This window comes from Primulina tabacum, chromosome 11, assembly GCF_025594145.1.
Source record: "Primulina tabacum isolate GXHZ01 chromosome 11, ASM2559414v2, whole genome shotgun sequence".
Lineage (NCBI taxonomy): Eukaryota > Viridiplantae > Streptophyta > Magnoliopsida > Lamiales > Gesneriaceae > Primulina > Primulina tabacum.
Window position 1 is genome coordinate 38,917,109 of NC_134560.1, and position 17,442 is coordinate 38,934,550.

Below are 17,442 nucleotides of genomic sequence, written 5' to 3' on the forward strand. Positions count from 1 at the left end.
TAACACAATCTTTCTCGTGCAAGCACTTGTTCATCTTTTTCCAGGCCATTCACGTCAAACCCCTCACATGTTCTTCTGTCTCTTCTTTGAATGCACTACTTTGATTCATGTAACATTGGATTGGTGTTGGTGTATCACCTATCTCCATCTCCTCCTAGTATAATTTAGTCTTCTATGTGCATGATAAAATGAGTTTAGTAAAGATTGAACCAAACATGAGCTTAGACTCAAAACCATCTCTCTATCCTACCTTAACCCTCGTACCAAGCGTGGCCAAAGCATTTTGTAGATCCCTTGGATAGTTGTTGGTGATTTAGGATTATATAGGTAGAAAACCAAAAATCTAAACATAAAGTTCTAGTCAACATCACAAACAAAGATATTACATATTAAAAAATTAGAAACCAAGAAAAAGATATATCACAAATTAAAGCTGCTAGATAAACAAACTCATGGAGAGACGTGCTGAACCGCCAAAAACCCGTCATTTGGCTAGGCAGGTCAGGCCAGCTTCCATATTGGCAGGATGGAAATCTTCAACTCAAGCCAACCCAAGATAGGTTGTGGGTTAGGGGACCGACCCACAAAAATAAAAAATAATTTTTTTATAATTAATTAAATCTATCATTTCATAAATAAATATTTATAAAAAAATCTCAACAAAATTCTTAATTATTTATTTCACAGTTGTACATTTTTATACAAAGTATTTGACAAAAAAATCACAACTTCTGCTGAAAAAATACATATCAACATAAATCCACAATGCATAAAAAAAATTTCGTTCCAGGCTAGTAGACCAACCTGAGCCAGCTCGTTGGGCCCACGCGGGCTCATTTATATCTACCTTTAAATGGGTTGACAAAATTTTAACCCAACCTACTTAAATTGTTTTGGGAGTGAACCAACCCGACGGTCTCAACCAAATTGAAGGCTCTAATCGTAATGATTTTTTAGTATGTTTTATTCGATTAACTTATAAATGTAAACCGCAAAATAATGTTGGTTGCAAATTTTTTTTATGTAAACACATAAATTATAGTCAACTTTCCGAAGTAAAGAGATTTATTAATTAGAAACTTTTTTTAAAAAAAAATATTTCATAATAAATTTTTTGACCATATTTTATTTAAATAATTTATAAACACAAACCATAAAAATTTAAAAAGAATAAAAAAATTAAATATTAGGAAAACCACATTATATAGTTGATATTTTTCTAATATATAATTTAACAAAAAAATCATATGATACAGCTTCATGGGTTAATTTTATGACATCCGAGAAAAAATATTACTTTATGTTAAAAATATTACTTTTTATTGTAAATATGAGCATGATTGATCTGTTTCCCAAATAAAGATTCGTGAAACAGTCTCACAAGATACCTACTCTTGATTCAAACATATAATTTATGGCTAATTGCCACAAGTAGAATAAAGATATTAGAAAATTAAAAATCTAAACAAAGGCAATTTTATTTAAACATATAATTTATAGCCAATGACCACAAATAGAATTACGATATTAAAAAATTATAACTCTAAAAAAGACATATAACTTTTACTTAAACATATAATGTTTGGCTAATGACCATGAGTAGAATAAAGAAAGTTGTAAATTAAAAACTATAAAAAATATATCACAATTATTTTATCATATTTTATTCGAGTAATTTATAATGTAAAAGTCATATAACTTTTATTTAAATATATAATTTTTTGCTAATAACCACAAGTAAAATAAATAGATTAGAAAATTATAAATTCTAAAAAATAGATATATGACAATGATATTTTAACATGTCATTTATAAATGTATACCCAAAAAATATTGGTCGCAAAAAATAATTTTGTAAACACATAAGTTCTAGCCAATGTCACAAACAAATAAATTACAGATTAAAAAATTGAACACTCTTAAAAATACATATAACAATGATATTTTGTCATGTTTTATTCAAGTAATTTATAAATGTAAACCATAAATTGGTTGATTCATCTCACGAATAAAGATCCGTAAAATCGTATCATAAGAGACATTTTAATTAAATATGTGGAGAGAATATAATTTAATTTAGTGAATAGAATTAATATCATAAAATTGTATTATTGTCAAGTGAATTCATGTATTTGTAAGAAATAAACACTAATATAATACTATATTATATGTTTTATCAACCTTGTTGATTTATCAAAATTTATATGCAGTAAAAGAAAAAACTCAGATTTTGAAATTCATGTGGCAATTTTGCCTAGCAAGCAAAGACCTTTTATATTAAGAGAATTATCTATTGTCATATTATCTCACAGATATATATTTGTGAGACGTATCAACTCAATCTATACATACAATTAAAATAAAATTTTTGACATAAAATAATATTTTTTATAGGTCGAATAGAATAGAAATTATCTCATAAATTAATCCGTTAAACGATTTCGCATGAGTTTTTGTATCGTCAACTAAGAAACCAAAAAATTGTCATTAACTTTTATGATAGTTGTACAATCAAGCATGTAAAGTATTACTCAAATTTATAGTTTATCTAACAATATATTTTAAATATTTTAATTCGTACAACAACAATCGCTTCAGTCTTTTTTTCAAGAGAGACTGCAATCATTGTCTTCCAATATTATCTATCAAAACCTACCATTTGAAGAAGTATGCACAACAACTCTTATGAGAACATCTCATAGGTCAATTTTGTGAGATAAATATTTTGTCATGGCCCGTGCACTTAGTTAATATTTAATTACCACACAACAAGGATTAATGGTGTAAACAGCGAAAACGAGTTTAAAACGTTCATTAGGGCCTACAGAAAATTTCGGCATAATCTCCCCGTAAGTAGGACATCCCAAAAAAATTTCAAAACACAACAATAACAATATACGCTCGGAAATAACACCAGTTTCACAACCAACCCAACAAACATCTTACAGCCGCACTGGCCAGGACTAGACACAATAACCACAAATAAAATCCAAAACAACATAAAAACATCATCATACAGTTACACAGGGCATCTTCCTGGCAAATGTATCAAACCAGAATAATATATATAAATATCTGGGAACTCTGACACCAACCGACTGACTACTGGGTACCACTCGCTGACGCTCCACCAGACGCGTCAAAACCCCTGGAATGACCTGCTATGGCATCAAAAACAACCACAACATCAAAAGAAAACAGGGGTCGGACCCTAGTACGACAAACCAGTAAAATCACGACGTATATAAAAGACATGTAATAATATCAAGTAAATGCAATGACATGCGATGCATGAATGGTAACAATGGAATAACGGATACCAAATGGAGTCCAAACGAATAGCATCATCAACAGTAACAGTGGCCACCCGTGCCAGGAATGCAGCATCAAATCGCTGCTCGTCCATGCACGTAGCATCGGGAATGCGAGTAGCTAAGTCGCTCGTCCCTAGCTGTCATCTGGGAATGTGGCTAATCCTAACCCACTCGTCCCTCTGATGACTCAATATATCTCAACATAAATAGCCGTCAAAGGAGTCAAGGCTCAATATGTTATGCCAATACAATTTATGCATGAATGCATCAAATTAAACATTCAAAGCACATAATAGCAAACAACATTCACCGAATATTCTTACACGCCAATATAAGCGTCATAATGATATAGGTTTGAACGTACCTCAATTGCAACTTACAATACCACGTCAAATTCTTAAGGATTATCGACTGAACTCGCCCAACAATAAAACCTACAATATAAATTCGCTATACACTTCAATACAATGCATACCAAACGACTAAACCAAAATAAATCGTCTCGGTTAAAATTCGAAATCCGGGCAGCCTATATAACCTTTCAAAATATGGAATTTCAAACTTAATACCTCAATACTCAAAGCTAGAATGCACATCGTTAATTTCGCAAAGGTGGCTCGCCGGAACAAGTTGCCGGAAATACTGTTCACGCCGGAAACCTAGCTGGAAATTAGGGGAAAAACTCAATTCTTCACTTTTATAAACTAATACACCAAGAACAACCAAAAATCGAAGCTAAAACCTTACCTAAATCCGAATCAAAGCTACGCGCACTGATGCTGGAAATCAAGCCAAATCGAGCTCGTCACCTACCGATTCATGGCAGGAAAGTAGCTAATAGATTGAAGGAAGAAGATGGCTAGGTGCTGCACTTCAACTCCAGCCTCTAACGGAGCAACGCGGCTGAGGCAGAAAGTCACGAAGAAGGGCCGAAAGCTACTGGAATGGAAGAGAACTCTAATCTGCTGTACGCTATCTCATAGAAATGGTTTGGGTAATTATAATAAAAATGGGAAATGGGCTGGGCTTATTTTAAGTACTGGGCCTCACATTCTCCCCTACTAATAAAAGATTTCGTCCTCGAAATCTAACAAACACAACACTGATATCCACAACATTACATCTGATAATACATAGGAAATTCAGAATACATCGCGTAATTCATTACATTCTCAAACAAATGAGGTCATTCTTGTCGCATCTTTACCTCTAATTCCCATGCAGATTCTTCTCTTCCATGTCTACTCCACTGTACCAAAACCAGTGGAATCGTCTTGCTCCTGAGTTGTCTTTCCTTGCAGTCCAAAATTTGCGCTGGATGTTCAACATAGCTAAGGGAACTGTCCAACTCCACATCTTCGACATTCAAGATATGAGACGGATCTGGCTCATACTTCTGCAACATAGATACATGAAACACATTATGTATCAAAGACAAACTCTGCGGCAAATCCAAACGATACGCCAATGTGCCAATCCTCTCAACAATCATATACGGACCAATATAACGCGGAGCTAACTTCCCTTTATGTCCAAATCTCATAGTACCCCGGAATGGTGATACTTTCAAGAAAACATAATCGCCCACTTGGAACTCTAAAGGTCTACGCCTTTTATTAGCATAACTGGCTTGACGATCTTGGGCTGCTTTCATCCTTTTCCTGATCAATTCAACTTTATCTTTCATTTCTTGAATAAATTATGGTTTTGACATCTGTCTTTCTCCTACATCTTCCCAACATATCGACGATCTGCACTTTCTTCCATACAAAGCTTCAAATGGTGCCATACCGATTGTTGCCTGAAAACTATTATTGTAAGAGAATTCAACCAAAGACAATGATTCTTGCCAACCACCTTTGAAATCCATCACTACTGCTCGTAACATATCCTCTAGAGTCTTGATGGTTCTTTATGACTGACCATCTGTCTGCGGGTGATAGGTAGTGCTCATAGCCAACTTTGAACCCAAAGCTGATTGCAAACTTCCCCAAAACTTCGAAGCAAACCTTGGATCACGATCAGATACTATGGTTACTGGCACACCATGCAATCTCACTATATGATCAATGTACAATTTCGGCATTTTCATATAAGTGCAAGTACGATCATACGGGATAAAATGAGCTGATTTAGACAATCTATCAACAATCACCCAAATCGAATCACAACCACGATTAGAACGAGGCAAATGAGTCACAAAATCCATAGCAATGTGCTCCCAGTTCCACTGTGGCACTTCAAGACTATGTAACATTCCACCAGGTCTCATTCTCTCGGCTTTAACTTGTTGACACGTTAAACATTTAGCCACAAAATGAGAAATATCTTTCTTCATACCTTCCCACCAATAATGATCTCTCAAGTTATGATACATCTTTCGAATTCCTGGGTGAATACTGTGTCGACTACAATGTGCTTTCCTTAGTATGGCTTCTTTCAGATCTATCAAATTAGGAACCACAAGTCTACCATTAAAGCGCAGACTACCATCTGAAGCAACACTAAACTTTTCTGTCTGACCTGTTCGAGACAATTCTTTCAATCTATGAATATGCGGATCGGTCTTCTGTGCTGCTTTGATTCTGGACAAAATCTGTGGCTCAACTTGAATAGATGACACTATAAAGTAGTCTCCACTGATCTGATAAGTCCATCCTGAAGTTCCCAAGTGCTCGTGAACTTTAGAGATAGTCAAAGATGTCAGCATAGCATTATGAACCTTCCTGCTGAGAGCATCTGCAACAAGACTCATTCGCCCTGGTTGATACTGAATCTCACAATCAAAGTCTTTAAGTAACTCCATCCATCGACGTTGTCTCATGTTCAAGTCAGGCTGTGAGAAAAGATATTTAAGACTTTTGTGATCCGAATAAATCACAAACTGCTCACCGTACAGATAATGACGCCATAACTTCAATGCAAACACAATAGCAGCCAACTCTAAGTCATGAACTGGATATCGGGTTTCATGCGGCTTCAACTGACGAGAAGCATATGCAATCACTCGCCCATTTTGCATTAGAACACATCCAAGTCCATTTAGAGATGCATCTGAACAAACAACATATCCACCTGAGCCTGATGGCAAAGCTAGCACTGGAGCTGTTGTCAACTTTTCCTTCAAAGTCTGAAAACTTGACTCACATTCATCAGTCCACTCAAAACGTCGATCTTTTTGGGTTAATTGGGTCATAGGCCTTGCTATAATAGAAAATCCTTCAATAAAACGCCTATAATATCCTGCCAATCTCAAGAAACTGCGAATATCGGAAATATTCGTCGGTGTTGGCCAATTGATAACAGCTTCCACTTTACTAGGATCCACTGATACTCCTTGAGCTGATATAACATGACCCAGAAATACAACTCTGTCCAGCCAGAATTCACATTTAAAAAATTTTGCATACAATTGTGCTGCTCTGAGTGTCTGAAGGACCAACCTTAAATGTTCTCGATACTCCTGTGTCTATCAATATACGAGCGGGATGATTAAAAATAAGACAGATACGTCTTGAACCTGATCCTGAGTTAGAGCATGAACTCTAGCCTGCTGTGGCCCGGGAAAACGCTCCTGTGCAGAACCTCTAGGCTGAGGATAGCTAGACTACTGAAAAGACTGAGTCGGAACAAAAGGTCTAGTTGCTTATCCTCTAAAACCCTGACCAAACTGAGGTTGCTGAAATTGTTGTCTCACTGTATTCGGACATACTCTAGCATAATGTCCAACTTGCCCACAAATATTACAAGATTCGTGAACTCCCGTACACTGAGTGCTGAAATCCTTACCACCACAACGATCACAAAATACTCCACCTGGGGACCCAACTGAACTTCCACGCTGACTGCCAGAACTAGAAGAACTACTACGAGTCTGTTTCTTGAACTGTTTCCCTTTGGCCTTAAAGTTTTGCTGCTTTGGTTGCTGATAAGACTGCGAAGGCTGATACGGCAGTAAAGGACAGTATAGTGGTGCACCAACTGGCATCGGCACATTGCCCCCGAAACTCTGAGGAAAACCTGGTTGAACTGACTGTGGTTCTTCCAAAAGTAAACTCGCCTCCACATTCTTGGCTTTCTCAACAGCATCGGCATAATTAACAGGCGCTCCAGCTACCACTAAAGTACAAATGGTTCGATTCAATCCTTGCATAAAATGAGATAGCTTGTTCCGATCACTGCTAGCAACATGAGGAACATAGGCAAGAAGCGCTGAAAATTGAGAAGCGTACTCCACTACAGTCATGTTACCCTGAGTCAATCTATTGAATTCAGCTTCCTTGGCCGAATAATATGAAGGCTGTGAATACTCTCGAGCAAACTGAGCGCAAAATACATCCCAAGTAACTCTTTCACCTGATTCTTTCAAAGCTTCCTCAGTAGTTTCCCACCATAACTGAGCTCGGTCTTTTAATTGACAAATAGCCAACTTAAGCTGCAATTCAGGGGTGTGCTCCAACATATTGAACAAACGCTTCATACTTTTTAGCCATGGTATAGCTTTCTCACCATCTTCATTCCCAAAGAATCGAGGAGGACGCATGTTCTGAAATCGGGATATCACTAGTTCCATTTCACCCATTCCTCTGGTCAACTGATCCACTTCACGCTCAACGTTAACATTTCGTGCTTCACCACGAGGACGACGACCTCGTCTTCCCCAATCAGTCTCGTTAAGTCCTCTCACATTAGGAGCTTCAGATTCCTGAACAACTTCCTTTCCTTTTCTACCCTTACGTCCCGGTGCCATCTACAAGACACAAGGATTTAATCCACTGGCAGAAAAATAATCGGCTGAGTATAAGAGCATAAATTTAAACTAATATGCTCTAGTCATGCAGATACAATTAATTCAAAATATATAAACAAGTAAGAGCAAATAATCAAACACATGCACAATCATTTTATTTGTGCCTAAACTCGAGTGTCCTAGACTCTAATTCGAGCGTATCCCAGTTACGCTCTGATACCAAACTGTCAGGGCCCGTGCACTTAGTTAATATTTAATTACCACACAACAAGGATTAATGGTGTAAACAGCGAAAATGAGTTTAAAACGTTCATTAGGGCCTACAGAAAATTTCGGCATGACCTCCCCGTAAGTATGACATCCCAAAAAAATTTCAAAACACAATAACAATATACGCTCGGAAATAACACCAGTTTCACAACCAACCCAACAAACATCTTACAGCCGCACTGGCCAGGACTAGACACAATAACCACAAATAAAATCCAAAACAACATAAAAACATCATCATACAGTTACACAGGGCATCTCCCTGGCAAATGTATCAAACCAGAATAATATATATAAATATCTGGGAACTCTGACACCAACCGACTGACTACTGGGTACCACTCGCTGACGCTCCACCAGACGCGTCAAACCCTTGGAATGACCTGCTATGGCATCAAAAACAACCACAACATCAAAAGAAAACAGGGGTCGGACCCTAGTACGACAAACCAGTAAAATCACGACGTATATAAAAGACATGTAATAATATCAAGTAAATGCAATGACATGCGATGCATGAATGGTAACAATGGAATAACGGATACCAAATGGAGTCCAAACGAATAGCATCATCAACAGTAACAGTGGCCACCCGTGCCAGGAATGCAGCATCAAATCGCTGCTCGTCCATGCACGTAGCATCGGGAATGCGAGTAGCTAAGTCGCTCGTCCCTAGCTGTCATCTGGGAATGTGGCTAATCCTAACCCACTCGTCCCTCTGATGACTCAATATATCTCAACATAAATAGCCGTCAAAGGAGTCAAGGCTCAATATGTTATGCCAATACAATTTATGCATGAATGCATCAAATTAAACATTCAAAGCACATAATAGCAAACAACATTCACCGAATATTCTTACACGCCAATATAAGCGTCATAATGATATAGGTTTGAACGTACCTCAATTGCAACTTACAATACCACGGCAAATTCTTAAGGATTATCGACTGAACTCGCCCAACAATAAAACCTACAATATAAATTCGCTATACACTTCAATACAATGCATACCAAACGACTAAACCAAAATAAATCGTCTCGGTTAAAATTCGAAATCCGGACAGCCTATATAACCTTTCAAAATATGGAATTTCAAACTTAATACCTCAATACTCAAAGCTAGAATGCACAACGTTAATTTCGCAAAGGTGGCTCGCCGGAACAAGTTGCCAGAAATACTGTTCACGCCGGAAACCTAGCTGGAAATTAGGGGAAAAGCTCAATTCTTCACTTTTATAAACTAATACACCAAGAACAACCAAAAATCGAAGCTAAAACCTTACCTAAATCCGAATCGAAGCTACGCGCACTGCTGCTGGAAATCAAGCCAAATCGAGCTCGTCACCTACCGATTCATGGCAGGAAAGTAGCTAATAGATTGAAGGAAGAAGATGGCTAGGTGCTGCACTTCAACTCCAGCCTCTAACGGAGCAACGCGGCTGAGGCAGAAAGTCACGAAGAAGGGCCGAAAGCTACTGGAATGGAAGAGAACTCTAATCTGCTGTACGCTATCTCATAGAAATAGTTTGGGTAATTATAATAAAAATGGGAAATGAGCTGGGCTTATTTTAAGTACTGGGCCTCACATATTTTATCAGACTATATTTATTAAAAAATATAAAAGTATTATTTTTTACTCGAGATATGAGTCGGGTCAACTATTCTTTTATATATCTATACTATCTATACTATATCTATACTATATTATTAAGTATGAGAACATGATAATAATTAACTAGAGAGGACACCAATTTTTTCTTCCAATTTTACCCTTATATGATTTGCACTTTTGTTTTTTGTTTTTTTTTTTTTAATTTCAACACACACTTTTATTTTTATTTATTTTTATTTCAACAATTCAAATATCAATTTAGTCCCTCCATAATTTGTCAAATTTCACTTTAGCTAATCGATAATGATTAAAAAGATCGTGTATACACACATCGCGTGTGCAGAGTAACTAGTATATATATATATATTTTTGTACCCACTATTGACAAGAAACAATGAGATAGAAAATTGAAGTATGTTAAATCTGTTGATTACAGATACAACTAGACAAATCTATTTCCTTTTCAGAATTAGATTTTGAATCGAAGTCCCAATTGTTTTTATGAGATCAAACTACAGCATTCCAACGAGAAGGAGAAACAACTCAAGAAAATAGAGTAAAACAATGAAAAGATACTACAGGGACCTAACACACTTGTCCTAATATATTTCTAGGAAATGAATTGTCTCAACAAAATCACGCACTCAAGTTGTCCGTATATCAGAAATAGAAGTTGAAGATCCATGAAAATTTGAGGACGTTAAAAGATGTTTATTCTTCAGCACCAGCACTGGCCGAACTCAGGTCCACCGACAAATTGAGAACCTAGAACAACATAATGAGTTACATAAAATCAAGAAGTTTCTGTGATGTTGGCAAATCAAATTCACTACCTTTCCAGTTATCTTCGTGTACATGGCCAACACATCAGTAACTGTGGATTCGAAGTGTGTCGTCGCATCATAACTCTGAAACACACGATGAAAAGAATGACTTCTTGACAAGAAACGGTTTGATAAGGTTACATGTATGCGTTTATTAATGTCAGTCTTGACAAACACGATAGGAAAATAGACAAACATAACACCTTAGATATGTAACAATTGTCAGCATCATTGTCGTTGGTGGGTAGAAATGTGTCGTAGGTCTCATAAAAGATTTCATCAATTGGTCCAAGAAGGTCTACTCCAGGCTTCAGTTCGACCTCTGGGTTGCCAGTTTCCGCTTCTGCAGTAACAAATGCTATATACTTTCCTTTAGGTGCCACATTGTGAGCGTATGAGCAGCAGAACAGATACCTTTAGCATCAGAGACACGATCAAACTCGAGACGAAAATGATATAATGATATACAAGATCAGTTTTTCATAGCATGCAAAAGATGACATCAGGAAGTTAATGGACGCACATATCTGATTTACGACCAAGTTGCTTCTGTGGTAGAATGACTTGGGCTGAGTGAGACTCATTGGTGTCTGGAATTGGGTGACTCATGATGCAAATAGCACGGGCAACCTTTCCAACCTTATGAACCTGTGTGGATATAGGTAGTCATATTTACACTATTTTCTGGACATCAAGAACTTGCAACTTATGAACTTTCGTTTTCGAATGCGATGCGTCATTCTAACCTTATCAGGCAAATACGTAGGATCGCAGACGACCTTCTTGCATTTAGCAGTTTCTCCTTCAGATGTTACTCCAATTACCTTTCCATCTGCACCAAACTCCACCTGTAAAATGGAAAATCTAAAACAATTAGAAGGATTGAAATTTTAAACGCAAGGAACACCTCTCATGTTTGCATTTGGCATCAGCCTAAAAAATTCAGTAAACATGAAAGTCGAAGCCTCTGTTGAAAACAGATTCTATATACTTTAAAGAAATTCTCGCAACTGTTTAATTTCTTTATCAAAGAAGGTATGAAGCTTGAAAAAGATACCAAGGGAAGATAGGTTGTTCTGGTAAGAAAGACTAAATTAGTCGAAACATTACCTTACATTGTGGCTTGTTCAGCATATATGTCCCACCATAAACAGCACTTAAGCGTGCAAATGCCTGTGAATTGTGATACATGCATGCTCAATCATGCACCAACTAAATGAAGATGACTCTAAACATGAAATCGATATACAAATCGAGGCACACAAACCTGAGGCAATTCTCCCAGTCCATACAGTGGATAGATGTATGGAGATCCCGCTTGGAAGCGTGCCAAAGATTCGGCATACAGCTTTTCGGAGAATGAAATAATAGTTATTAACGCTACCTCTTTAGTAAGAAAAACTCCAATAACGCATACACATATACTGATATATAAATTACATTCTCAAAGCAACAATACATCTAACAGATTTGTTGTTGCTGCTCCTTGTTCTAAGCTTAAAAGGCGAGGCTAAAAAAGAAAAGAAAAGCTTGATATTCATTAGACATGCTAACTACAATTGATTAAAACATCTACCTTCATTCTCTTGACAAAATCCATAGCTGGCTGATCCAAGTAACTATCATTACTATGCAGTGCCAAAGCATGGCCAATAAAATCAATCGTGTCATCTTCGAGTTCATATTTTCTGCATCAGAAAACAAAGATGGTTGTTAATTTAAATTAAAAGGTGTTCATACAAACAATTTTTAAGCTAACTTTCTGTAATTCCATAACCATTGTGATACGTGATTCATCAAATTCAATGGGAAAAATTAACTGATAAGGAGCTAACAAAGGATAATTCCTTGCATTAACTAGTTGAATAGATATTCAAATCTCTGTCAAAGATCAAGAAAATGACAAAAATTGCAGCGTGATTGAATAATATGAAATGCTGAAAAACTAACGCAATAAGTTCTCTTGCTGTGATTGTATCCAGATTCATCCCTTCGTGAGTTTTGGGATTGTTCTCTTCGAATTCTTGCACAAAAATAAAAAACTTTCTTGCACGTCGCTTTTCAAACAGCCCCATTAATGGAGATTTTAGTGCTTCAACATCAGATGCAGGAACTTTATAGATCTGAGTGGATTAAGTTTAATAAGATAAGGAGAATGATAGAAAAAGAACTGTTAAACTTTACCCAAGCAGCATACCTTTCCTTTATTGTAGACAAAACTACCATCTACTGCCTTGAAGTTCAGATACTTGGTAACATTCGCATGGATAAGCACCCGTACCAATGTTCCATTTGCCATCATGAACTAGAAAAGACAAGACATATCCAACTAAAGCTTAACAATTAAATTTTCAAAAATGCAATTAGACAAATATCTATTTCCAGAACTTGAAACTCAAGAGGAAAGTGGTATTGCAATAGCTTGAGATTTGATGGATCCAAATGACAGATCAACCTTGGAGCATTGAGGCAAAACTGAGGAAGACAGAAGAGTGAATATCATCAGAAAATCTCATATACCTTTGGAATCATATCAACATTGTACTCTCTGCTTGCTCCTAATTGCTCTGTAGGCTGATCATTTCCCCTGAAGCGTCTCCAGAGCTGTGGAACAAAATATAAATGGTTAAAACAAACAGGGGAAGCCCCATCAATAATAATGTGGCTATTTACTCTAATCAACTATTTTTATGTGATCAACACGGTTTTTATAAATGTTATAAAACTGACCAAAGGGCTTGGTATTTTGCATTTGATAAGAGAGAACATATATTCCATGAATGCATCAAGTATTACCTGATTTAAATTGAGAGAGCAGGATTCTCCTCCATAGTAGTCATTTTTGTCCATGTGAAGAACCTGCTCAGAGAATACTAGTGTAAGGCCCTGTAATTAATTATCCGGTAATTTTGGCATAATTAGAATAATTATTGAGTTGTAAATTAAAATAATTATTTATGCCAAATAAATTTGAGAAGTGTGTTAGAAATATGTATTTTAGAATATCGGAGAATTTAACGATATAAAATACATATAGAGTTTAAATAACACACTAGATCAAAATAAATACAGATCGGGATAGATGGGCTTGAGTTACTATTTGAGTAACCAAATACACAATATATAAATATACATATACATACACACATATCTCATTGAAAAGAGAAAAGAAGTGAGAGAAGGAAGAAAAGGGAAAAAGAAAGAAGAAATCCAAATTTTCGCAACCCTTGGAGCAGATGTGGAAAAATCGCGATATCTCCTCCGTCCGGCGTTGAAATCTCGATCGGTTTGAGGGGTTGTCTTCCTTACATCAGTACCTTCGTTTTGAGCCATAAAACGCGAATTTTGAGCAAGGAGGCGAGCAGATCGAAGCTCCATTTCGTGACCCTGTTTCTGTGCAGTATTTTGGTGAGTTCAGTTTTCGTGCTTCTGAAATTCGAAGTTTTGTGTATTGTCCGTTAAGAATCTTGACTTGTGGTTCAAATAGAACTTGTATCTCTGTTTGTTAGCTTTCTATAGCCACTGAAATCATTGAATTTGGATAAGAAACGGATTTGATATAATTTTTCTACCAAAATGTGTCGAAACCAAATTCTGCATTTGAGCTGTGTAGAATACCTACTGTAATTCGAAATTACGACCTTCGTGCAGTCGGATTCTGTATTTTGGGCTAAAATAAAAGTTGTAGAGCTATGTCTTTTCTTCGAAATGAGACTTGAATCGTTAATTTCCATTAAGAATTGAGAGAGTTATGCTTGTTTTACTGAAACTACGCAGTATTAGAGTTCTATCCGCGAAATGTGTGAGTAGCAGCGTGTTCTTGTTAATTCTTGCATTAATCTACTCAGATTCTGGAATTTGTTTCTTCTATAAAAACTAAGATATTTAAGTTGTATTTCATTTCCATTTGGCGGATATTGATTTGGGTCAAAAATGAATTAGATATGAATTTTATGGTCATAGGTGCCGAATCTGAAACCGTAACAGAATTCGTTTTTCTAGATTTCTGGTTGTGGGTGTTTATCTATGTCAAGATGATTGAATTTCTTGTTGACATCTTCTGATGAAATATGGGTTTTTGAGTTAGGATTCCAACCATGTTTGATAAATATATTTTGGTTAAGTTTTGGTTAAGTTTTGATCTTAAAATTTAGCATAGGTACAAGCTGAAATTTGGAAATATTGTTATTGTATTGGAAATTTACTCGACTTGTTATATTATCTTATTGTTAGGCCGAGGAGATCAAAGTTAAGCTTGTTGTCGTTATCAGTCGGTATAGGTATGTTACAACTCGGTAACATACGACGGTAAAACATAAATTATGTTTAATTGCATTCTGTGTTACATGGATCGTGTTTATGACTTATTGACTGTTGTAAATTGTTAAATGCCTTCGTTGTGATCTATGTTTATTATTATGACATATTATTGGCATTTAGCATCGGGCATACAATTATGACATTCATGTTGAGCCCTATCGTTCTTGTTAGCCATTGTTGATATCCGTTGTTATCTGGCACTGTTGTTTATCTCGGGATCATTGTGTGGCTGATAAGCCTATACATGAGATCGTAGATGTGATTGAACAATCCCATGGTTCGTGCAGCCTTTTGAGGTAAGCGCTGGGGTTGTGTCATCTAGTTTGTTATGTTATGACATCCTGTTATATCGTATCAGCTGTATGGAGGCCGAGTCAGGGGTCTTATTTCAGCACAGCTTGGCATACCTCGCATACTTGGCAGGGCGATTTAGCTGCATGACGATGTAGCTCCCCTGTGTTGTTGCTCGAGCATTATTCCAGTTGTTATCGTACCGTTTGTTGGCTCCTGTTATCCCGGTTATTCGTTGAGCCTTTCATGCATTGCATATCACATTTCATTATATGATTATGCATGATTTATGTTATTGTTGGACTGTTTCATACCAGAATCCTAACCTCAGTTGTTTACTGGGGGCTACTGTGGTTGCTATTGGGCACCATGGTAGATCTCCCGAGTCGTTTTGCAGCATCAGGCTTAGGTTCCGCCAGTGGAGCTCGGGATTGAGGTTGCATTGCTTGGTTCTGTTCAGTGGAGTCTCCCAGTTAGTCTATATGTATGTCTTGGGTTTGTTTCAGTCTTGTATTGTAGTTTATTTGCCGGGGAGATGCCCCATGTATCTGGAGTATTATTTGGTTGTTTTGTGATGTTCTGAGTCGACTCTGTGATATTTATGATCTGGTGAGTATTTGGTAAGTTTTAATTTCTGTTTAGTCCTGGCCAGTGCGGCTATAGGTTGTTTAATTTCGGTTTTGTTTTAATAACTCTAGTGGGAGTATATTTTGATATAAATTGCTGCTTGAGTTTTTCGGGATGTCCTATTTACAGGGAGGTCATGCCGAAATTTTTCTATGCTCTGAGGTCCGTTTTAAAGTATTTTAAACAATTTGCTGCTGCAGTTTTAAGTCGAACCATTATTGTTTGATCATTGATTATCATTAGAGTAAATGGCCTCACAACAAGATTAAATCTTTGAAGCTGCATTGTTAATAAATTCTAAAGCAATGATGAGGGTAAGTGAACATCAAATTTCACAACTGTCAAATGATCAAGCCACTAGTTAGTGGACATCAAAACTTGGAAATGCCAAGTTGGAAGATTCATAGCAAATCAATCAAAAGTTGGAAATGATTGGACACGGATTGATTTACGATCATGTCTTCGCATTTATGCAGTGCAAAACACACCATTAATTTTACAAATCCAGAAATCATCAGATCCTGATCTTTCTATTACAAAGACAAACATGATCGACACTGCAAACAAGAAAGAACAAGTGATTGTGTGACTCTTATATCAGACTGTAAAAGGCCAAAAAAATTCTGGGCTTAATCTAAGAAACCCACAAACCAGACCATGAAAATCATTGCAAGCAAAATCAAAAGACGCAATCATACAAATAATATAGCATCCGTGCATAAATCCCATCTTACATTATATTGAAATCATCCCAGAAAATTACTGGGCTCAATCAAAGAACCTTTTAAATTGGACAAGAAATCACGGGATGCAAAGCCAGCAATCGCAATCACTCACATAATCCTACATTCATTCACAAAAATCCATGCATGGAGAGTGGAGACTAATAGTACTAACTTTGAGGCCATCAACAGAGAGGAGGCCACTGAGAATGCACTCTTTTAGTCCAGTTCCCAGAACAATCACATCATACTCTTCATCCATGACGACGAACAAATTAAATTCGCCTCAAATTCCCAAAAATAAAAATACCCAGAAAAATTCCAGAGAGATAGAGGGGAAGAAAAAACAATACAACAAACGGATCAAAGGAGAAAATAGAGTGAAGAAGGGAGAGAGAAGAGGATTAATGGAAAACGAGAACAGTGGGAGATTTACGAAGCGGACACGTTCTGTGCCATGCATGGGAGCGAGTCTTCAGCGTGGGGGTATTTTAATTTCTATTATATAGTGTAATAATGTATTTTCAAAAATAAATAGATTTGGTTTTTTAAAAAAAGATTTGGTTTTTTTTAAAAAAAAACTGATTTAAAATATAAATTTATAATTTATTGATACATGATAGATTAAAATCTTATTAGTAATCAATTCTTTTTATTAAATATTTCATTATAATTTTGTACCTCATATCCTATCACGTATTCAAAGTTC

The 17,442-nt window shown here is 36.3% G+C and overlaps 2 protein-coding genes across 2 annotated transcripts; both read right to left on the reverse strand.

Annotated features, from left to right (window-relative positions):
- Nucleotides 1–6,960: 6,960 nt before the first annotated feature.
- On the reverse strand, nucleotides 6,961–9,835 carry LOC142519854 (uncharacterized). Its single transcript, XM_075622872.1, has 2 exons — nucleotides 8,927–9,835; nucleotides 6,961–8,064 (listed from the first exon to the last, which is right to left on the reverse strand). Exons 1-2 carry the CDS (start codon nucleotides 8,963–8,965, stop codon nucleotides 6,961–6,963), a joined length of 1,143 nt encoding a protein of 380 aa, XP_075478987.1. The 5' UTR covers nucleotides 8,966–9,835.
- A 515-nt stretch (nucleotides 9,836–10,350) lies between these two features.
- On the reverse strand, nucleotides 10,351–17,172 carry LOC142519247 (guanosine nucleotide diphosphate dissociation inhibitor At5g09550-like). Its single transcript, XM_075622196.1, has 13 exons — nucleotides 16,909–17,172; nucleotides 13,570–13,632; nucleotides 13,294–13,377; nucleotides 12,971–13,078; nucleotides 12,724–12,896; nucleotides 12,350–12,461; nucleotides 12,041–12,121; nucleotides 11,884–11,946; nucleotides 11,520–11,621; nucleotides 11,297–11,421; nucleotides 10,977–11,187; nucleotides 10,783–10,857; nucleotides 10,351–10,714 (listed from the first exon to the last, which is right to left on the reverse strand). Exons 1-13 carry the CDS (start codon nucleotides 16,993–16,995, stop codon nucleotides 10,661–10,663), a joined length of 1,338 nt encoding a protein of 445 aa, XP_075478311.1. The 5' UTR covers nucleotides 16,996–17,172; the 3' UTR covers nucleotides 10,351–10,660.
- Between the last annotated feature and the right edge of the window lie 270 nt (nucleotides 17,173–17,442).